The sequence below is a fragment of the Oreochromis niloticus genome, linkage group LG23 (assembly GCF_001858045.2).
Source record: "Oreochromis niloticus isolate F11D_XX linkage group LG23, O_niloticus_UMD_NMBU, whole genome shotgun sequence".
Classification (NCBI taxonomy): Eukaryota; Metazoa; Chordata; class Actinopteri; order Cichliformes; family Cichlidae; genus Oreochromis; species Oreochromis niloticus.
This window is the reverse complement of record NC_031986.2, coordinates 26,051,130-26,075,537: the sequence shown is the minus strand read 5'-3', so window position 1 is coordinate 26,075,537 and position 24,408 is coordinate 26,051,130. Positions and strand designations below refer to the sequence as shown.

Sequence of the window (24,408 nt, the reverse complement as noted above, 5' to 3'; positions counted from 1 at the left end):
TGTGGGAGAAAAGTTGATGTAAGTGTGTCGCTGAGTGTCACCTGGCACAGCAGCTCCTCACCACTTCCTGTTCCACATCGAGGCAACAGAGAAGGAAGATACAAGTGTAGTTCAGTCATCTCATTTCATCGCTGAAACCAGTTTGAAGAAACAACGTTGTCTGGGGATATTGGTTCGGGATGGCGCTCCAGATGTGGATATCTGGCCTGCTGGTCCTCGCCTCAATGGTCTCCCCGGCTGGTAAGACCCCGAACACACTTTGCAGTTCTACAAATAGATTTGAAATAGAAGCGTTGCAGAGGCATCACTTCCCTTCTGAAAGCAAGACAAAAGTTAAGACAGGTTTTTAAAAATAGTTTATGATTAGCAGAAACATGATACGAAATCAGACCTAAACTTGGGTTTAATCCTGCTAGCTTTATTGTTTTTTAAATGCTGATTTTGCAGAAGCTAAGAAAAAATATTATAGTCTCAGTCATGAAGCGATTGTCAGTAGGATATGGTTGAATTTTCAGAGCAGTCACAATTCAATGCATTAAATCAGTTTTCTTAATCGACAAACAAAGTGCTAACCCTCAAACGAATCTGAAAATTAAAACAAAATACCAACTTTACTTGCATAGATGTGTGTCTTCTACATAAATAACCCCACATATCTAACAGAACAGCATCTACATAAAACAGATTTAAAATGTTTTCAAGCAGCAGAAAATCTTAAGCTGAACATGCCTGTAGTGGAGAATTCTGGTAGCCATGTTGGATTCTGTATCGTGTTCGTCTCGACACAACCAAACAAAATTCAGATTTCTGTCATTATTTTAGGGGTAAAAAGAAAATTTTTGTCATCTAATGACCAATTTTACATTTAAAAACTACAGTGCCATTAGCTAGCCAACACTATAAATCAGAAATGTTCTGGTGTCGATGCATCCGATTATCACGCAAGCTAATCTGCGTAGATTACCTTTAAAAAAAGGCCCATCATTGCCTAAATAAATAAGATATCTGACCCCTCTGTTTTTTTTTTTAAATGACTTTTTATACTCAGAAGAAAAAGTTTATTATGTAACTTGAACCTGATAGCTAAGCTATCGGCTAACATCTACATCCGGACGTCGACTAATCAGTTCGTGCATGCTGTCGAGGTGTAAAAATGACACATAATGCGTTAATCTTTCCTTCCAGTTTGTTTAAACTCTGACTTTATTATAAATATAGACTTTTATATTCATAGACTTCTTTGGTAGAAGTTTAATCAAGTTAATCAAACTCATGTCACGACACATCTGAACTGAAGTTGGGCAAAACTCAATGTAACAAATGTACAGTCTCACTCAACAACAGGTTTATGTCTTACACTCGTGAAAAAATAACCCAAAAGGTTATCCGCATCTAGTTTGCAGAGTTACATACCAGAATACACTATAAAAAAATCAACCAACTATAATTGAAGACATTACATACCAGTTGAGCCCACTTTAAGGCCAGATTAAAGCAATTACATTGTCAAGCTTTAAAGCCAAGTTTAGACTATCAAAAGTCCAGTTCAAGCCACCCAAACTTTAAAGTAAATTTTGGAATCAAAATATCTTCAGCGCTTAAAGTACAACTCAAACCCAATAAATGAATTAATATACAAATAATCGTAAAATTAAATTGAACAAGAGTTACCACAGGATTCATTTTTGAAGGCCCTGTCAAAGACTTCCAGGTCGTTTGGAGTACAAAACATAAAAGCATTTTCTTCTAAACTCAGTGCGAACTTTAGGGACCAGGTTTGTAGGGATGCAGAGGGCCCGTCAAGCACAGAAGTGATAGTTTCCCATTAAAAGTTGTATAAAATAAAATATACCGATTATCTTAAACTAAGGCCTGGAGCCATAGATGCTGGTCTAGACCATCAAATGGCCAGTTAGATCAATAACATACAAGTGTAAAGCTAAAAATAAAGTGTGTCAAAATTCAACTGGTTAAATATAAACTGAAACAAATAAAATGGAAAAATTTTTGATCAAAAAACATTTTTCACTGGTTGTACCAGTATTGATCACAGGAAACAATTAAAAGCATTGCATACCAGTTGAGACCATTTCACGTAGCCTTTCACAGGCGTTTACGTAAAGTAAATGTTTAGAGTTTACATAATCAGACCTCCAGTTTATTTAGGGTATTAAGTTGATTTAATATACTTGAGCTTGAACTCTTTTTGAGAGTAAAAAAAAAAAGGGGGGGAGGGGGGGTGAGCAATAAATAAAACAATATAGAAATAAATCTAGATAATGGAGCCGATTTAGATAGACATAGAAGTACAAGGTTGGTAATCATAAATTTAATTTCACTAAGACTTACCAAAAAATGACATTCTGGAAACACTGTAAAGACTTTCAGGTGTTTGGAGCACAAATACTAAAAGCATTTCTTCCAAACTCGGCGCGGACTTTAGGGAACAAGTTTGTTGGGACCCAGAGGACCAGTAAGGCACAGAAGTGATGAGAGCCTTGAAAGCATTAACACTGGCCTTTCATTATCAAATTCTAATGTAGGTCATCCACGGTCTAGTGCCATAGACAACTGTCTAGACCATCAAATGACCAGTTTAGAACGTTAATGTACCAGTCTTAATACAAGTCTCAACAATTAGAAAAAAAGAACTTAAACCAGCAGCGGTTTTCAGCGTCAGTACCAGTTTAGACAGAAATCCAGTTCAAACCATTCAAGATCCAAAGCCAGTCTAGACTATGAAATGACCTGTTTAGCGCTTTAATAGATTAGTTTAAAGCTGATAAGTGTGCGCCAAAGCTAAGTATTAAAAGCGGTCTCAAAGATTAAAAAGAAAACAGTTAAACAAAAAGCTTTTTTTTTTTTAACTTAAGTACCAGTTTAGACCACAGGAAATCCAGTTTAAACCAACTACAATTGAAAGCATTGGATACCATTTAGACCATTAGACCATTTCAAGCTCAGTTTAAAACATTTACATTTTCAGACATTTAATGCTAGTTTGGATGATCACAAATGTAGTGCAAAGCCAAAAATAGCCCTAAATCAAAGTTTAGGGCATTAAATAACAAATTAAACAGTCAAAAACAAATTTAAGTCGTCTAAATATTGATCGCTAATCCGGTGTAGGCAGATCATGCTCATTTAAAATAAGGGACCAATTCGATCACGTGTTTCCTGGACCCGAATAAAAGAATAGAAACAGTTTAGGAAAACTAAACGAAGTAGTTCCTCAAACTGTGGGGTGTAAATATATATGTGTAGATGTTTGATTCTAACAAAGACAAAGGGCTAGAAAATGGAGAGTTCCTCCATTTTACAGGTTGGTACACCACAGGCAGCAATACATTTTCACACTTTAGAGCCATTTCAAGAATATAGTAACACAGATAAAAATCACTTTACCATCACCTTCCTCCGATGAGCAAATAAAGTTGAGAATAAAAGCTAAAAGTAGAAGGGAACATTTATAGCTCAATTTTCAGAAATCACGTTTGTCGCTTTGGTTTTTATAAAAAAATGAAGTTTGTGCAGCAGCACCATGAGACGTGTAGTTCAACACTTGTGGCTTCAGTGCTTCCTTAATAAGCGCTATATTGCGGCACGATAAAGGCATTACTTAACACATAAAATCATGCTCGTTAAACAAAGCATTTTCTTCACTAAACACATCCTTAATTCGTACAGTAAGCATTAAAACTGCTCAGTTCACATGTTGTAATGAGAATTAGACTTTTGTATTTGGCTGACATGGTTATTAAATGGCTAAGTACACCTCTGAAGTGAGAAATGAGGGTCGTTTTTGTAAGTTAGGGGACAAAAATTTAATTTTAGAGTTAAAATAAAGGCATGGCGCGTAGCCGTTTAAGACTTGCAGCTTATACTTCCTGAATAGCTGCTGTCTCTCAGCTTTAATGTCAGATAAAAATCACACTTCAAGAAAGACACACCCAGACCACAGCACCACCTTATGCTGGCTTAGTGTCCAGTATTTTGATATTTGGACCGTATCTGGCACACATCCACGCCTAACTTTGGTATAAGTGACCAAAGTATCCCAGATTATTGCTAAATGTGTCTGCTATCATGATTTAAATGCACTTTGTGTGAGTTACAAGACATAAACATCATTACGTTATAATAGCATGACCAAGGAAGGGCTACTTTTTAATATATGTTCAACTCAAGAAATCAGTGTCTTCTTTGTAAGTTAGGGGCGAAAGATTACGTTTCAGAATTAAAATAAAGGCATAAACTGCTGCCGTTTAAAACTTGCGGCTTCTATTTCCTGAAGAACTACTGCTTTTCAGCTTTAATTTAGATTAAACATGTAGTATTACTCTTAAACGACAACACAGACAGACCACAGTAACACCTTATATAGGCTCAATGTCCAGTTTGTTATTACATTTGGGCCACATCTGGCACACATAAGTGCCAAACTGTGCTAAAAGTGCTAAAAGTGATTAGCAAATTAGGCCTAAATCTGTCTGCTATCGTGATTTGAATGCACTTTGTGAACTTTATCCAAAGTAAACAGCATTTAGTTTTGATGACATGAACGAGAAAGGTTTAACTAGGACCTCAAATGTTCAAACTGAGGAATGAGGCTCTTCATTTTGATATAAGGAGCAAAATGTAAGATTTAGAGAAGTCATGAACTTCAGCTTTTTAACACTTGTGGCTACAGTTTCCTGAATAACTGCTGTCTAACCAGTATTAGTGCTGTTCATCACATGCACGGCCTGTTTAAAAATAATAAAATGGACTTTTGAGCAATTTCCTGGACCAAGCCAAATGTGGTCCGCATGTGAAACTGGTTTTTGGGCCACATATGGTTTTGTCTGCCTGATTCAAGGAGCCACAGTTTTACCCAATGAAGGCCTAACAGAGTTGTGAAATTTAGACAACATCTGGCACACAAAATGTTTTCTAGTACCGTAATTGAGCTCTAGATGCCGCGAGCAGCCAGATTGGATAATAAACAGCAATAAATTATGATGACATCCGTTTGGCATCTGAAACTTTTTATTGTATGTTTAAACCGAGAAATGAAGGCCCTCTTTTCCAGATAAGGGGCAAAATCAAGATTCAGCAATGATATGAAGTGCAGCTGTGTAAAACCTGTGGTTTCTGTTTCCTGAATAACTCCTATCTCTCAGCTTCATTCGACATTAAATGTGTAATAATCCAAACTTGCTCTAGTCAAACATGATAGGATGAAAGATTTTCTATGGGACTTTCTGGGTGTTTGGGCTACACCACAGGACCTTATAAAGGCCAGACGCCAGGTGTGCTCTAACAGTGGGGCAGAGCTGCTTACAGCTTTGTAAGCAAAGCATTTGCTTACAGTACTCAGAGTTGCCCAGATTAATGCACTTCGTGAGCTTTACATAAAAAAAACAGCATTAAAATATAATGACCGAGGTGCATTACATGTTACATTAGCATCAGACGATTAGCTCATATGTGCAGTTTTCTGTTGGCAATTGGGCAGTTTTTTTTCTTGGGCCCTCAGACAGTAAGTCTGCATGCTGCAAAGCAGCCACAAGTCTACCTTATGTAAGTCGTATTGTGACAATTGGGCCTCGTCTGGCCTACAAGATATTTTACAGAGCAGTATCAGAGCTATAAGCGCCCACAGTAACCGACGTTATGTCCAAAGGTGTAGTGTTAATACTTTGTGTGGTTTGCGCAAAATAAACACCATTCAGTTTCAATGACTTCTCAAATAGCATCTCAACCCTATTAGCGTATATTTAAACGGAGACGAGAGGGTCTTTTTTGATGTAATGATTTAAATACACCAACATGTTGGCAGCTCTGAAATATTATTAAAAGAGAAGGTGTAGAGTCAACTGTATGTATCAGACTTTTTAAAGGGATTTTTTATTGTCATTTTAATGAATTAAAATTGAAAGACTTACAATATCCATATTAGTTTGCATGGGTTGGTTAGGTGCCTCTTGGATTAGTATTTTTCCATTTCCATTTACTTCTAAAGTAAGTTTAGACCATTAAAAGATGATTTAATAACAATACAAACAGGCTTCAAGCTTGAAATAGTCCTCCTTGTAAGTGTCTGAGGTCTGAAGGTGCCAGTGTAGTTGTGTTTTGTAGTTCAAGAGAAATAACTGACCACAAAAAGTAAAGACCCCCACTTCAGGAAGCAGCTTTGTGGTTTCTTTAGCTGTCAAAAGCGTGTTTCCCTAACTGAGCTGTACCTTGGCTCGATGTGGTGGCCAGAGAGCTGCACAAGGCGCAACTCTCAGCCCCCGCTAAGGAAACACCCCGGTTCAACAGAAGGTTTAAAAGAAGTGCAAAAGATGACAGAAAATGCAACTCAAACAAAACGGCTATACTAAGCAGATGCTCAGCCTATTTTTACTGGTGTACTTTCTAGGCCCAAAGTGAGACAATGAGCACAGAGTAGAGGTGAAAAAAAAACCAAAACAACTCAGCATACATATATAAGAGAGAGCGGTGAGATGTCCTCGATTCGTTCAGGTGTTCAGATGCAAACTGCCAACTCTGACACCACAGCAGCATGTTTGCAAGTACAGTTCAGGGTTTCTCAAGCTGTGAGCATCTAACTGCCTTGGTTTTTAAATGCCTTTAACAAGTAGGTCTCATTGGCATCGAAATCTTCTTTACCACAGAGAGCTGTTGTAAATGCAACCAAAACAATGAAACAGCAGTGGCCATTAATTGGAAGGTTGGTGGTTTGATCCCTGGCTGCTCCTGTCTGTATGCCAAATGTTCTTGGGCGAGATGCATCTGTTGGAGTGTGAAGCTTGTTGTATAAAGAACCTTAAGAGCTCAGGCAGAATAGAAAAGTGCTATATAAGAACCAGTCAATTTACCACAGACCTATCTGCAAATTGTTCCTTGTCCAAGGTGGAGTTTTACCCACATCATTCAAAACCTTGAGTGCATTACATCTGAGACTTCAAGATAGTAACTATCTGAGCTGAAATACAGACAGCGAGCTGGAAGTTAACCCATATTCGCTTTACAGGTATTTCAGTGAGTAGTCAATGCCAACTCACCAAATCATAATGAAGGGTTCATGTTTGTAACGAACCTTAGAAATGCATAGCACACTTGATAAAAGGTCCTTAAAAGTGTGTATCACTATAATCAGTAGCAGGCAGGAAAGTAGCTTACGCAGATTTTTACTTGTCAAAGTCAAAGTCAAATTTATTTATATAGCACATTTAAAACAACAAGGTGCTGTACAATTAAGATAATTAAAAGAAATGAAAACATGGGGAGACATAATTATTGTGGCAGAGTGACTTGGCATAAAAAATTTAATTTATCCCTACAATAAACTCCATTCTGTATTTTATCAATGTATACACAGAGAAAAGCATCTTAACTATTCATATGCTTAAATGATTTTGCAAGTGCACTTTTTTACACTGAACTTTGTTTTGTGGGCATTTGGAACCAGTTTTAACAGTTTTAACTTCAGTCCGAAGTTCTTGTACTTGCTACAGTTTAGAGAGAGAATCACATGTATAAATAACAGCATCATTAATATAAAGGTGGATTTTTTATTTGGATGTCCTTATCCAGATTTCCATGGCTTGTGGGATAAGCAGATAAAACGGGAAGTAATTATTTTCTGATTGTTGTAAATCCAGGAATGCAAAATGCAGAAGTTCCCATTGGCCTTTGGTGCATTTTGCTTTTAATTCACTTTAGCCGAGCTTTTCTCTGCTTTGTGTAGACTGAAATATTATATTGTCTTTTTTTCAGATTAAGGCAAAATCTCAGAAACACCTTAAAGGAATTTGTTTAAATTTTGTACAAGCATCATTTGGGCGTAAGGGGTATCCACAGAGGGACCAGCACTATAGAAATGACATTTGGCAACTTCAAGCAGCAATGGGGAAAAATAAAGGACTCAAAGTGGGCAGGTCCTGACCTTTCTTAACTTCAAGGCAAGCAGTTGAAGTGATTACCACTATCAGTGAAGGTGGTAAATATGTTAGGGGGTTGTCACGCAACTGGAGCCTGTAATGTCTATTAGTTACCAACTGTCAGTGGCAAACTGACACATGTCGAGTAAATCGCTTCCTATATTGATGCCCCTTTAAGCATTAACCAATTAGAATTTAGTTGTTGGCAGTTACAATGCACTGAGATCTCATAAAACGCTCAGCGTTACCTATTGGAGTCGGCCCAACACTATATGATGTGCATTTATTCAACTGTTTGTTTGGGTTTTTTTAAAGAGCAGATTAGCTTAAAATGTCATGCAACTGAAAACTGAAAAGAAAATTATGTTGACTTTGTGGGGTATGATCACTTGACTGCAAAACCGCTCTCGCAAGGACAAACACAGCTAACAACTAATCTTCAAGAGGATCTGTTTGCTCATCACAAAATCTGGAGGAAGAATGAACGAATCTTTGGATGTTATTTGAATATTTTGCCTTGAATATTTCTTTCTTTTTTTTTTTTCAAAACTGTCCCCTTTCCTTTTTCTTAAGCAAACCTGAACCTGCCTGCCACACCCTACAGTGACCCACATAACCTGAGCCATTCAGCTGCAGTGCAGAAATATGCTTTGATTCAGTGAATATACTCATTAGAGTATAACTTGCTTTCAAGCAAGTTGGCTATTATCTCAATCACATGCGTATATATTTCTTTCTTAAACTGTGTGTTACTTTAATTACAACAGCTGTTAAGTTATTTATGGATTATTCTTTGGTGGAGAGGAGTCGAGGGGCTCTCACTCTCTTTCACACTAGGCATTTGACATCTCTTTTTGTGGTGTTAATGTTTTGCCGTTTTCTCTTTACGTGGCATAATGGAACACAACTGGGGGTAACTAAATTAGAAGGGAGTTAAGGTGGGCAGAATCTGTGGCCCGCATCTACCAGTCAATGAGGTTAGTGCCTCCCATGGCAACTAACAATGATGGCTGCAAATTTGGACAGCTTTGTGCTTCTGTGCTGGTACCTGGTCTTTGTTTAATGGAAATGTGTAGAACCAGTTAGATATAGAACGATTTGTGGAAACAAGTTTTGAGAGGTGCAGGCAGGGGTCCGTACGTCAGCCTTTGGAAGGATTTTTAACTCCTTGATTGATTGATTTTGTTGACTGGAGGCTCTAATTCTGTTGTCTTGGCTTGAGTTGAATTAAACAGTTAATGAGTCTGGGTTTTTTGAAAGTGGTGCCATAGCTGTTTGCTCTGATTGTGTTCTTTTATCATAAGTTTGAAGCCCAAACTCACAATTGAACACAAATTTTAACCCCCAGAGCCAGCCAGTTTAACTGTGTCTTGTAGGCTAAAACTAGGCAGTGCTGCTGTACAGGAAGCTCAAAGGTGATGATTTTGATCTGTAAATGAAAATGTGATCATTTCTAAACAAACAAATGTAACTTTGTTTCAACTATAAACTCCTGAGAGTGAAGTTTCTCTGCCTGGAGACAAATACAAATCTGACCGGGTTTCTCTGGTTTCATTTTTTCAGGGGAACACCTGAACACCTCATTTCTGGAGGTAATAGAAATGAGTCAACAGGCATGAATGTAAACGATACACTGTGAGGAGATTTTCGGGTTTAGCCTCCTCAACTTTGCAGTAACAATGAAAAAAAAAACAACAGTGGAAAGAGCAGCAAAGACTGGGTGACATATAAAACCCAAAGGCAGTAATTGTAGTTTCTGCTTAAATCGAAATCATGTGGATGGAAACATGACTCTTATCTGGTGAAGATCATTTATTTCAGAGAGCATACAGGAAGCCTTAGGAAGAGACGTAATCTTACAACATGCACCTTATCTTTGATTGACAGCACTCGGGCCACGCCCTTTTCTTTGAGCATTAACTACATCGCGTCACATGCTCTTCAGGTCTCCTAGAAACGACATCCTTTTTGCTAAAAGCGACAAGCTGGATTTTTAAAGGCGACCTCGGCCTCTTCATCTCTCTACTTTCATTCAGGAAACTGTCGCTGCTCTCAGAGTGTTTGAAGTCTCGCGTCTGTCAACACAACCAGCGCTGTAATATGGCTCAAACCTTTTACCCAGTCTGAACTGTTTCGCAGGCAGAGAAGCAGCCATCTGAGAATGAATGAATCCTAACAGAAGTCTGATCTGCTATCAGACATCTACACATGACACGCTGTAACGTCAGAGCAAAACTGATTTTTCCACCTCCTCACTGCTCTTTACTGTAAATGTTCATTTCACGTTTTAATTTCTGTTCCGGCATAAATGAAGATAAGTCTAAATTTAACAGCTTCCAAATAAGTCTGTCAATGAGTCACGAAAAACCAGCCAAACATTGTGTTTCTACTTTTCTGTTTGCACTAAAGATTCATTTTAAGAGGTTTTAGCTCCTCAATGTTGCATGAAAAAAAGAAATAACTCATAAAACAACAATAATAAAAAATAATAGGACCTTCCTGCTCAAAATTGCCTTTTGGTAAGACAAGAAATGCTGAGATGCTAAATATTGATCCCATTGCTCCATCCATCTTCTTCTGTTTGTGTGATACAGGGTTGCAGGAGAGCTGGAGCCTATCCCACAGAAAGCAAATATAACATGAAAAAACAGCTCATTAGATGGAGAAAATAAAGAGAAAAAGGGAAATAAAATAAAATAAACTGTAAAAATCAGACTTTAACCCTTTCATGACAACCTCAATCGGTTTTTTCTTAAGTATTTTTATTCATCTTTAGGCATGAAAAAAGGTTTTTTGAACTTCATTTTTAAACATGTATTTTTCAAATAGTTTTTTGCATGTCCACTTAGGTGGACAACATCACCTTTGGGGTGGGTGGCAGGGTATGGAGTGCCACATCAGTGTCCAGTGTCGTGGTTTATGTGCAAGTACACCATCAACACTGACGCAAATACAAACAGCCTTTGAATAGCTGTCCACTGTAGTGACCACTATGCATGAAAGGGTTAATACAACAAAGTGGTTCTATAGAGTAGTCTAAAGAGCTTGGAAAGAAAAGCATGTGGACTTCTTTAAGACGCTTTTCTTTCCAAGCTCTTTAGACTACCATGACCTGGATGACTGAGAACCGTCACAGACATATTCTATAGAGTAGAATTATGAGCTAAATTTAATAAAACAAAGTAAAAGTGGATTAAATGTCTCAACCCATGCTGTAAAAAAACATTTCAAAAAGCCGAGCTGACGTTAATGTTGAAGTGTAATCGTTCAAATTTAGGAGCCGTTTCCTGTTATTTCTGCCCATTAGAGAAACAAAGTTGTCTTTATTGCTCAAGTTTCGTTTGGGCGAAGGCCAGAACATCTTTAAGGGACACCATTCTTTTGTGCATGCAGAAAAAACCCTGTGTAATGTACAGTAGAAGTAAAATGGAGGTGTACAGATTGTGTTAGTGGATTTCCTGCCTGAGAAACCGGTCTGAGGACCTGCAGGTCAAGACCTCAAGGCTGCGATATCATCTGCATCGAGCACAAACAGTCCACACGATCTTCCCCCTGGGCCTCTGTTCTGCTGAACACCTACACGTATCACATATCACCTTTATCAGCTGTCGGAGGCAAAATATATGTCACTGCAACCCTGTGATAGGTCCAGCGTGCCAGGTTGTTGGTAATCTGAAAACTTCATCTCTGTGTGGTCATGCGGCCGTGGGAGTACATGGAGTTGCCGAGTGTCAGGCCACAGTAATCTGCTCTGTTTTAGCTTCGCTTGGATTTTACTGTCATATTTATTTCCAACAGTACCGACAAAACAAACCAACAGCAATCTCTCACTCATATCAAGTGCACGGCAATCCAGTCACAAAGTTCACTCTGAAAAGACACAGCAAACATCTAAAAATGTACAACCATTCAAATGAAACCTGTTTATGACAAACAGTTCTTCAAATTTCCTTTAAAGTAGATCCAGACCCTCTAACACCCCTATTTTCTTTAACGATCGCTTTTCTTTCTGGTGGAAACTTGACGTTATTTGTCTTTTTTCATTGGGGTCAAGTTTTAATTCTAATTGTATCCCTCAGCATCCAAACCACATAGAAACAGCTTTGGGTTGAGTCTAATTTCTTTAGAAGAGCGTTTGGATGGTCCTGACCCTTTAGCCTCTCAGCATTTCTTCGATTTTCATTCTAACTACTGAACTTGGCAGGAGTCTGAGCACAAGCTGATTTCCAATTCTCTGGTCAGATTTCATTTCCCAGAACTTCGGTTAATGCGTTTAGAACCTAATGTGAGCTCTGTAATGAGTGCAGTGGAAATAGATTAGAAACTCTGATATGATGCCCTTTCTTAAACCCTCTTTTATGTCATTAGCAATTGTTTGTAGGCGTCTAAGATGTAAATTATGTTAATTAGCTTTCAGAAAACTTAGATCTAATGCTAGATGCCTAAATAAACACGTTTTAATTTGTCTGAGTTATAAAGACTCCAGTCTTTCACAGCCTTTCTATGGTTTTGTGTCTGCATATAAATGTCCTGTAAGAGAAGAGGTGGTTTTAAAAGATAAGAATCTGTGTGTGGCTATTCAATAAATACAACATAATCAACCTCAGCTGTCCAGTCTAATCATACAGAAGTTCTTAACTGTTTTTTTTTACCAGACGGCTTTCACCAGCATCAATGGCACGGGGCCATTTGTTGGGCAACTTCATTGGCAACTGCCTTGTTTGGGCCACTGACTGAAATGAACTTTCACTATTTAGTATTTCTATCCTTACAGTCAGTATTTGTTTTATTTCAGCAAATATGACTTTTGAAATAAAAATGACTTTTATTACAATGAAAGTGATTTGATTGACTGTGTGGATAGAAGATGTAGCTGCTTCCATTTGCTGGTTTGTTTGACGCAGCGACAGCGCAACTGAATTAAGGAGCTAAAATGAAAGATCGCTGCATGCAGGTAAACTGATATTTCAATTAGGCAGATTTGTTGTAAACCTCGACAGCAGCCAATTCATCAGGGGTTAGTCTAAAGAAGAGCTTAGTATTTACTCCACTTCTTTTATTCTTAAGGTTTACTTCTCATTGTTTTTGGTTTTTCTGCTGTTTTATAACACTGATAAATTATTCTGTATTCTTTTAGATTAAGTTAGCAGTAAATAAAATAATTCTACTAGTTTTTTGTGGGCCAGAAAAAGTCTGATTGCCAACTGGAGAGAAAAAATGTTATGCTGAATGCTGCAAGAAATTTTTAAAACATCAGTATTTAACAGACTCTTGACTTTTTAATCTGTATTGCTTTGTTGTTTTAACCACGAAGCTTTGCTACTATTTTTATTCTTGTACAGTTTTAATGTTGCAATAATTGCGTAAGAAGCTATAGGTTAAGCTGAGTAAAGCTGAGTGTTTCCATGTTGGCTCAGGGCATTTACTGCAAATCAGGGCTGTGTTGTGATCCTGTGGTTGAACAGCAGATGCAGGAAACCTGCTGATGTTGCACTCACGGACACTCTGTGATGTTGGGATCCCTTACGAGAGGTTGTGATGGAAAACTTTGCAAAGCCAGTTTTGTGAATGGTGTCTGTGAATGTTTCTGATGAGTCACGAAGAATTCGTGTAAACATAAAAAATGTCACTGATCTTTCCGCTGATGTGTCAGTCATTCAGATTAGACAGACCGGGTGTTTCTTGAACTGTTTTTAATGCAGTTTCAGTGGAAACTCCTCCAGTTCTCCTCTTCTTTACTGTCATTTCCCTTTTAGGAGAAGTAAAAACAAATAACAAATGGACTAGTTATAAAGCAGTTTAATGCAACTCGTTTAAAAGCTTTATTGAACCTTTCTTACTGACACAACAGGCATAAAAACCATAGAAACAACCTCTAAAAATATCAAAATTTTAAGCTATTATTCAAGTTTTTCTAATTTACTGAGTTATACAGAGCGGTGTTTTCAAGGTCATATGTACTTGCAAAAGTGACAGAGGTGTGTTCTGAGCAGCTGGGGGCATTTTATATACTAAAATATGATGATTACATGAATTATGAAGTCCTGATCTTTACTATTATACCAGGAGGTAATCACTAACTTCAGCTAACAGAAACAAGAATTTAGACATATGAAGGGTAAGCGATTATGTCCATCAGATATTAATGCAAAGAAAAAAAACTCAGTCCTCCAATAAATCCACATTATGAAACACATATGTTTACTTTACTTTATCTTACGGTTGTTCTTGTATGATGAATACGGTTGTTCTGATATACTGAATAAAAGACAGATTAAAGAGCTCAGAATATACTTGTACTTTTAGCACATCGTAAAAGAATTTCAGCTATATTAGTTGGCTTCTTCAGAAATAATATCGCTCATATGTGATGCGATTTTATGTTTGAACCGTGGCCTGGGTTCATGTCCAGTTACAAAACTGGTATAAATATTTAAAACAGTACTTGGAAAATACATCACTTGCATTTGTATTATCAATTTTCCGAATGTACCGAGCGCTGACTCTTAAAATGATTTGGAAAAGACAGTTTTTAACATTTTCTAACAACATATTTGTCTATAATGTTTTAAAGCGTCCTTCTCAAAAATATATGAATGCAATTTAGTTTGTAAAAGCTGATGAGAGTAAGTACACTTTATGGCCAAAAACATGCATTTCCACGCCTTTCTGGTCGCAGCCTACTTTTCTTATTTGGGTCGGCCCGTTGAGTTTCTGTTGGAGTAATTAAAGCAATCATCTGCTTTAGTCCAAATTATATAAAATAAAACTGTAGCTCCTGATCCTGATCTTCAGTAAATTAACGTACCCCATTATAGTGTATTGACTATACATTATACATAATTATGTATATCATGTATTACTTGTTTGACCACCAACTTAAACAGCGCAATGTCCCAAATCCTTCAAAAACACACTGATGAAAAAAAAGGTGCAAACTTTTTAACTCACTATTTTTTCACTATTCAACATTTTGTCTATTTGTGGTGATTATATGTGAACTTATGTTCGAGGTGTATGCATGTGTACACATTTTTAAAGGTTTTACTATGTTTATCATATACATACATAATGCTGACTGTATTATATGTATTATACATAAATATATTCATTAGATTTTTTGTAACGGAGCACCAGAACAGTACTGCCAGCACCGCTTTCAGTCACTCGTGGGTTGACATAGCGAAGGTGGTACTGTGTTATGTTATAATATTACGCAAGCTCAACAATGTAGGTACACTTCTCAAGTAGATATCTTTAGCTATCTTACATACCATAAATGCTTATTTTTTCATTTGAAAATAATTTCCTATAATGATGGTAACACTGACGTCTGGATTTCTTATAGGAAAGATGGTCTACACAGTGACCACATCATATTTGAATTATTAGAACACTACCTGCATGCATATACTACTAAAACCTAAATTCCTCTGCTACTAGAACTACTACCCCACACAAAATGATCAAACAACATTTGAAAAAGTACGTCTAAAGAACACGGTCTCATATGAAGTATTTCTAATTGTCTGCAAGTTTAAAATTAAACCAATTTAAATATTTCTTCCAGATATTTAAGTCTGTCTGTATTTATAACTATATCTTGCATTAAGCCTGCCACTTACAGAACTACCTGCATGTGTGTGCTTAAACTGAAGCGTTTTTCAGGCAGGTGGGTGACCTACTTGCACGACGGTAGTTAGTGTGACTTCATCAAAACAGGTATATTACTGGAGTTTACCTATTTAAAAGCAGGCCTGGCACATGTTTTTGCACCTAAATTGATGCATCTTTAAGCAGGTGTGGTGCTGAACTTTCTGTGCATACCTTCTTCAGCTATCATTTCATTAGCAGCCACATAATGAATATTCAAACTTCAATTTAAACTTTTTAAAAAAGCAGTTGTGGTACAGAAAGTATAACCGCATTAGTGTAATATTATCGAAACACTATTGTAAAGATCTTACAAATCTTTATTTAGTTGTAACGAGCTGACGTTATGACATCTTCAAGCAAGCTTATGTTAGAGCTACCTGTAAGTGTGCGCTTACAGTGAAGCTTCAGTGTAAGCGCACATGTTTTTGTACCTAAATTGAGGCATCTTTTTAAAGCCATAGTGGTGCATGTGTATTTAAAGTGCAACGCACGTCCAAACTTTAATGCAGGATTTTATGAAAGCAGGTCTGAAACAGATCTACTTTGTGTGTGAGCTTACATTGTACATTTTTTGAAAGAATACTGGTATCGAGCTGCATGCACGACAGTAGTTGATGTCACGTTATCAGACACATAACTGTTGGGCTTTGCTGAAGCCATTCTGTATCGGAGCCTTGTGTGTCTTTATTTAAAAATGTAGCCTGCATGTGTCCACTGGCATTATGACTTTATGCACGCTCATTACAGAGCTACATTTCTTTTTAAAGCCATAGCGGTGGAGAACTTCATGTGCACGTGCATTTAAACTGTCACTTTATAAAAAGAATTCATAAGCCATGTTCAAACTTAAATTAGTAGATACAGATCTACTGTGTGTGTGTGTGTGTGTGTGTGTGTGTGTGTGTGTGTGTGTGTGTGTGTGTGTGTGCCACCTACAACTGCATATTTTTTGATGGAAGTCTGGTGCAGAGCTGCATAAACCGGTTACCTGCGCTGACTGTAGTTAGTGTAACTTCATCACAGCAGACATACAACTGATATAGTTTACCTTTTTAAAAGCAGGCCTCGTATATGAGTGTGTGAAACTGAACATGAAACTGTACTGTGCTCATCAGATTAAACCCTAACCTCGACCACACACACACACACACACACACACTCACACACATACACACACACACACACACTCACACACGGGCTTCCTGATGCGTATATTTTCAGTTTATCTTTGCTCTTATCTAACCAGACGTGTTGTCAGCTTAAAATGACCATGAAATGGAACGCACAGTGAAAGGAGGCGTTACAGCTGTGATGTGGGCTTCCTCTCAGCTTCAGATGCAGAAAACTTCAGGTGGATCTTTATGAGGATGAACAGAGTGACACTCAGCTGAAAATTGTTATCTTTATTGATTAAGAAAAAAAAAGTTTGAGCATGCGGTTTAAGCACCTATGAGCTGATGTTTTCATATCATCACCATCGTGATGTAGGAAAGCGACTTTTCACTATTCTCTCATAGTTTCTCAACACAAAACCATAATTCTGTCTGACCATTCAGTTAGAAATGGGAAAGCAGAGTTTCTTTATAAACGATGTTGATAGATGCTGGCTCTAAGCTCATAAGATCACTGATTAAGGGCAAAAACCGTTTCCTGGAAACTGAAGATAAGAAAAAGACGAGGAGAGGGCTTCAAACCACACAGATGAAGCAGTTAACCTCAGAAAAAATGTGACCAAAGATAAAAATATATCTCATTTACAGGGTTAGAAAAAACAAATTGACGACACTGTTGATTCCTCACACGTCAACATGCGCTTGGCCAAACTTCATTTAATACTTTTGTTTTTTAAATGAATCTTGTGTATGTGCACGCGTGTGTGTGTGTGTGTGTATCTTTTGTTTGTTTTTTTTGTTTTTTGTGTGTGTGGGGGGTGGGGGGGGGGTGTTAATGTTTACAACATTAACTGTGTTTGGTGGATTAACCTTATTGTCACAGTGAATTTTTTCATGAAACACAAATTTACAGCACATTTCAGCGCTCTATGATAACAAACATTTGATAACAATTACAGAGGTACGTGAGTGGAGTTTAACCTGTTTGTCTATCTGAAGTCTGTCGAGTGTGGTGTAAAATTTGAAGGTTTTAAACTCCATCTTCATTAAATTGAGCTGCTTGTTTTTCAAAGAAAATGCACAGAGTTCACTAAACTTTGACAAAAAAGAAAATGCAGCAACTTCGCCGTATTTTCTCATGAGCTACGTCTCCTTTTTCTCTCTGGAGAAAATATGTTCTCACCAGAATCACATGACTGACTCACATATTTTTACTGAAACTCAACAGCCCACTCCAAACAAGAAATTAAAATAATACCACATACATAAATGGAAAACAGCCTCCATACAGTTTTGGCCAAAAACAGTAATCACCAGGTTTTTCAAACTAAACACTGCTCGCTTGTTTGTCTGTCTGTTTAGCAATACAGTTAAAAGAACAAATGGCAAATTTCTGCAAATTTCTAATTTACTTTGGTGGGAAAATGCTTCTTTATGGTGTGTTTTCTCATAAATCACTTCTCTTTCCTGTTGGTGATGAATGCCACAAGAATCACATGACTGATGCTTGTGTCAGTTACGTGGATAGGAGCGTGGCAAAGTAGAAATGCATTTAGTGCACTTTTAGTCAAACGTGTCTCTATACACATCTTTATAGAGCAAATTCAGCCAAACTTCATCACCGTTTCTACATTTCTTTGTATTTATATAAACAACGTGAATCAAAATGAAACGTTGCCAAAGGTTTATGGACAGTGAATTATTTTCTTGCGTATTTTTTGTCTCGTGAAATGCAGTTTAAGAGCGACTCTGACCTGTTTAAATGTTTAATGAGCGGCTGTGATGTGAGATGAGGCTCTGCTGCATCTTTCGGCTATACAGACACACACCGACACAAACACACACGCCCACACTGAACCACACACGAACACACACCTGTCAGTTAATGAGCCACAGCGAGCACTCAGCAGCAGCTGAGGAAACCGCCGAGCTCCTTCACACTGACACGCTGCACAAACAAAGGCTGTCGACTGCTGTAGCTGTCAACCTTATTTTTATTCAGTTTTAGTCAAAATGATGACATTTTTTCGTCTATAGCTTTATTTTAAATAATCTTTTATCAGGCACGCAGGATTCACAAACAAAAACACATAGGAGCCCAGACATTTTTCTTTACATTTTAGTGAAATGTGGAAAATTTTACAATGTTCAAAGCTTGAATAGAAGCTTAGAAGTTGTAACAACAGTTTATGAACTGTTACCAGTCATTTTTATTGTGTACTATCATTTTATTGGGGCTCTTAGTTGAACACAGAACTCAGTCAAGTTTGTGTTTCCTCTAACCTTTGAACTCTGATCTCCACAGAGGCGATGAACGTGTACGACCCTCAGCTGTGTTACATCCTGGATGGCTTCCTCGGCATTTATGGCCTCATCATCACCGGCATGTTTATCAAAGAGAAGGTGGGTTTGTTTGTTTTTAATATTTACTGCTGATTCTTCAAAGGAGTAAAACCAGATTCAAATCCAATTCTCATCTCTGATTCAAATCAGACCTGTTCAATAATGACTCTATAGCCTTCTTACTTCACACTCCACAAAAGGCTGTTTTTGATTAACAGTCGTTTATATTTTTCTGTAGTTCTTCAAATCGAAAGCGAAGATGGAGGAGGAGGGCTTATACAGTGTAAGTTACTATCACCTAACACCATAAACTGCTTGTTAGCCTATTTTCACAGATTTTAAGTGTGAATATTGGCATTGTACTGATATTAGAATGGGGGTAACTGTTAATGAGGAGAATGATGTGGATTAAAACATGTTCTTGTTCAGGATCTGAAAGGTCAGGATCCAGGTACTTACGAGCCACTGCGAACAGGAGACCCCGAGAGTGGACGAGGAAGAGTAAGTCTGCTATTCTCATACAACACATCTAATTATAGTACTGAAGTCAAATGTTTAAATACAAAAGACAAAAAACAAATTTAGAATGTTTATAGGTTTGATTCCACTTTTTTGATTCTGGAGGATAAGGCTCAGTGTTGTCACACTGCTTTCATCATGGATCGCCACCCTGCAGTAGTGACTGTTGCTGAGAGAACCTTAAAGTTTTTCTTAAACTTCTCTGAAGTTATGTACAGTTTAATAATTCCCGGTTCATTCAAAATTCCCAGATCTTTAAGACCTCATGGACACGGCGTTTCAAGTGGTAGAAACGTATCGTCACTAATCCCATTTCCTTACCTGAATGATTGAGCATGCATTGAGATTTAATGTAGTTAATTAGATAAGATCAACAAAATAACAGAGCCTCAAATCTTCTGCTAGAACACGTGTAAAAAGAACAATCCTGAATCCTAAAGGAAGAACATTAGAAGAACAGTGACAAACTAAAATACTGGAGACAAACTGCAAGAACTCTCAAACTGTATACTTTATAAAGAAACCCTGAACCACAAACCTGTGAAAAACCTAAACCACACCAAGAACCACAATAAACGCAAAATCTTGAGTTTGTTGTTGAGTACTCTAAAATAATTATTAGGATATGTCCTCAAGAACAAATCTAAAGAACAACAAAACAACTGATTTGCAGTAATTTTAAAAGACTTGTCAATATCTGGAAGATGTTTGAAGAACACTAAAATGCTTCTTAACCACATGGAATAAATGCATGGATCAAACATACACCTGGGAGAAACTGTGACAAACTAAAGTGGAATAGGACAAGTTCGAAAGAATTCATTAACCACGGACTTCTTAAATAAACCCTGTTCAGAGATCAGGAAGAAGAAAAACCCCTGAAGAACCCAAACCATTTCTGCAAGTAGTACAATTAATTGTACAATAACCTCAGCAAATGAAGTTCAGAAGAACCTAAGTCGAAGATTATAAGAATAATTGAAAAAAAATCTTTGAGCTTATACTGTATTTGGTAGTTTTTGCACAAGTGGTTTGGGTTCTTCGGTGGTTTTTGTGCTTATTGGGTTCATGTTTCCCTAAAAAATAAAACAGGAACCATGAACCAAGACAAGAACAATGCAATAAAAAACCCCAAACTGTTAAATACTTAAAGAACCGATCAATTTCAAAAACACTACAGGCTCCAAACCACCTGAACAAGAACTACAATAAATGTGAAGTATTCTTAAGAACTCGTAGATTATGTCCAAAGAAGTTTAAAAAAAAGCCAAAGAATGGTTTCTCAGGAATCTTAAAGACTTGAAATTTGTTGAAGAACCCTGAATTCCTTCTTAGAGGTTATCCTTAAAGAACCCAACAGAGGTTCTCTATTTTAAATTCTATTAGAACCTCCTGACTTAAAATTGCACTTGTGACTTCTGTTCCTTTCTACAGAACCGCAGGGTAGCTGATGACGCCACGTACACGGTAACAAGCAATATCTTATTATTATTGTTATTATTATTGTTATTCTTATTAACTTTTTGTAAACACAGAACTCTTGGAAGTTTGTGTACTAACACAGAAAACTCGTATCTGAACCTGTTATATTTTTAAATTCAGGGCCTGAACAAACGCACAGATGGAGAATATAAGGAGCTTCCTCTGAAGGTTTGTAATGAATGACCGAAACAAAATCGTCAGTTTCTCACTTCTTGTTTAGCGTCTACGTAATTCAATTCCATCAACGAAAAGCTGATTTCTAATTATTTACACTGACATTTTTACAGCGTCCAAAAAAGAACGAACAGGTTTACCAGGTGAGTGTAAAAGCTTCATTAGCTTTAAAGAGATAAATCAAAATTAACCATATCACTTGAATATAATTTTGTGATTAAATGAAAAAAAAACTGACGATTGATTGATTTTGGTTACTCTTAGGGTCTGAGTTCGGCCACCAGGGACACCTACGACTCCCTTCAGATGCAATCGCTTCCACCTCGCTAAGAAGCAACCAACAAGCCGCCAAAGAGCCGCTGATGAGCCCCGTCCAGACGCTCCAGAAATTATTCATGGGAATTTTCACACCAACTGAGAACAGCTTGAGAATCTTTGTTTTACTTTGAAGATATAAAGGTTTGCCAAGTTTATAATGAGTCTGTAAATGGACTGAAAATTTTAGCCTTTTTCAGACTTTCTATTTAACAAAACATCTGGAAGGTCTGCTTTCCATCAGACTTCAAAGTGCATTTAAAAATGGTCTTTTTAATGACTTAATGTCCAATATTTTACAAATATTTTTACACATTCAATAGTAATCAACTGAGATGCAACTTTTCATTATTTTTTTACATTAGTTTTTTTGTAGTTTTAGAGCTTGACATTTTGAAGTATACTAGTACATAAACAGTTAATATCTGGTGTCTATCTGACTGTAATGCAAATTTAAGACCCATAACGACAACATAGTAAAAAACAGTACGACATGTACTGGAATTTAAAACAAATTTAAAATATGAAATACATTTTTGTGCTTAGTTTTTCATTCAAATATTCATATTATGTTGTGTAGTACTATGAAATCTTTTTATCTGCTTACAACTACATTACAGTGATTTATAAAACATTTATTAACTAATTACTATACAGTTACTAGACAGTCAAATAATCCCAATTTTTATTTTTATTCATTTTACTTATTGTTTTATTTTTTTATTTGTTTTTATTTATTTGTTTTTTACATAAGGTTACCCTTTGCACATTGTATTAAAAACAAATCAAATTAGTTCCTAGTTCAAACAATAATTCACGAGAGTTTTCAAGAATTCCAGGATTCAGGAATGTTCTGGAAATCAGAGTTGCAACGATTTATCATTTAATTGATTACCCGATTAAAACAATGTTGAATTCTTTTACATTTTTAACACATTTTTAGATTTTGGATTAATCATCGGTGTTGTCGGATGTAATAACTGGTATTAGAGGCTTGAACATATGACATATTCAACCTCTATAAATTTTCATATTCAGGTAATATAAAATGCTTACATGATTATTTCTGAATCTATATTGAGTATGATATGACCTGGTTCTCAGTATAAAACTGTAAACAAACAAACTGCAGTTTGTACCTTGTTTACATATTGTTGTTTAATTTGACACAGTCATATATCAGGGTATTTGTTGTGGATTAAAAGCACAGTTTAAAGATTTAAAAGGCTGAAACACTTTTAAAACTGATCCAAAGTGCATTTGTGAGATAAAATAATGTAGAACTTACTTTATGATTTGAAATGGAGATTTGCTTCTTTTGAAATGCTTTCAAATGTGATAAAGATCCTTAAAAATGGTTAAATGCCATTAACACCAAGTCTGTCTTAAATAATGAACATCTGTAAAATTTAAAGCTACACTAATGTGGTGTGGAAGACAGATGTTTCACAATATTCCTGAAAAGAGTTTGGTGCCGTTTCAGTGGACACTCGAGGAGTTATTTTCCACTGATGTATATATTAGGTTGTAAAATAAAAAGATATCAAAGAACTTCAGTCTGCACTTAGATCAACACAGAAAAACTGTAGTTTTATTTCTGCTTTTATATTTATCATCTAAAAATGATGAAGTCTTGAGTAACATCTGGAGAATCACAGCTGCAAAGGAAGAAAGACCTCAGGATTGAATCAATCAATGTTCATTACACGAGTGATGGCAAAATATGAAACGATATGAAATATGAAAAAAATGTAATAATTTGAAGTATGTATTTTGAAATGTTTCTTCATTTGGTCTTGTTCACAATAAAAGACAAAAAAAGCTTTCAAAAGAGCAATAAAAACAGTAAAATAAATGAAACAAAAATGTTTAAAAAATGTTCAAAAGCTTATTATTATCATTATTTACCGTTTCAAATTTCTGCAATAATGAATGGGCTTCCACACTTTTCAGGTCTAAGATTTAGTTGTAATTTTTAAAAGAGCACTGCAGCTTTAAGTTTCAATATTTTTTGCCTTGTCCTGTATAGAGTTATTTGTAGTTTTCTGTGTTCATGTATTTTATCTGATGTGTCAGATAGTTTGCATGGAAGTTTGTTTTTTTTCTAACGTTATGTCTCTCTGATATTTTCCTGAGAAGTTGTACTGCAGTCAGTTATTTTGTTCCTGTATGAATATATTTGCTTCATTATTAAAGTTTGCAAAACTCTGAGTTTTTTTTTTCTCATTTCAAAATGTGTCATAAATAAAAAAAAATAAATAAACGTGAGAGTTTTCAGAGGACCTGAAGATGAGATGCTGGATGCTTCTGCCACCTGATGGACAGACATTAAAGCACATCTCTGAACAAAAACAGCCTTTATAATTAGTTTTTCACTTTATGATGAAAAAAAAAAAACTTATCCCCTTAAAGTCCATTAAATCTAAAATTCATAATGATGTGATTAATGGATTAATGGGTAAATTAAAGAATTTAATGGATTAATTACATGTAAACCATTAAAAATATTTCTTTAAAGGTCTTTATATGTTTAGAAAAAGGTTGTGGCTCTTTTTTGGTAAATAAAAATAGCAGAAAAGGCTTGGTGACAATAACAGTTAAAGAACCTTTATTTTTAAATAAGCTTAAAGTTACAAGTGAGGTTTAAATTCATGGGTTACCGATGATTTTAAAACACATACATATTAAAACTGAAGAAATGAAGGGCACTTTAAGGTATAAATTAAGTACAAGTATAGCCCTTTATTATATATACATGTATAAATTCCCCTCTCGCCCCTGCGGGTGGTCTATCCTCCAAGCTCAGGTCCTCTAACAGAGGCCTGGGAGCTTGAGGGTCCTGCGCAGTATCTTAACTGTTCCTAGGACTGCGCTCTTTT

General features: G+C 36.4%; 1 protein-coding gene across 1 annotated transcript; it reads left to right on the top strand.

Annotated features, from left to right (window-relative positions):
• Nucleotides 1-68: 68 nt before the first annotated feature.
• On the top strand, nt 69-23,740 carry cd247 (CD247 molecule). Its single transcript, XM_003457787.5, has 8 exons — nt 69-240; nt 19,002-19,099; nt 19,278-19,322; nt 19,469-19,540; nt 20,993-21,025; nt 21,161-21,208; nt 21,328-21,357; nt 21,479-23,740. The coding sequence occupies exons 1-8, from the start codon at nt 180-182 to the stop codon at nt 21,542-21,544; spliced, it is 453 nt and encodes a 150-aa protein (XP_003457835.1). The 5' UTR covers nt 69-179; the 3' UTR covers nt 21,545-23,740.
• The last annotated feature ends 668 nt before the right edge of the window (nt 23,741-24,408 follow it).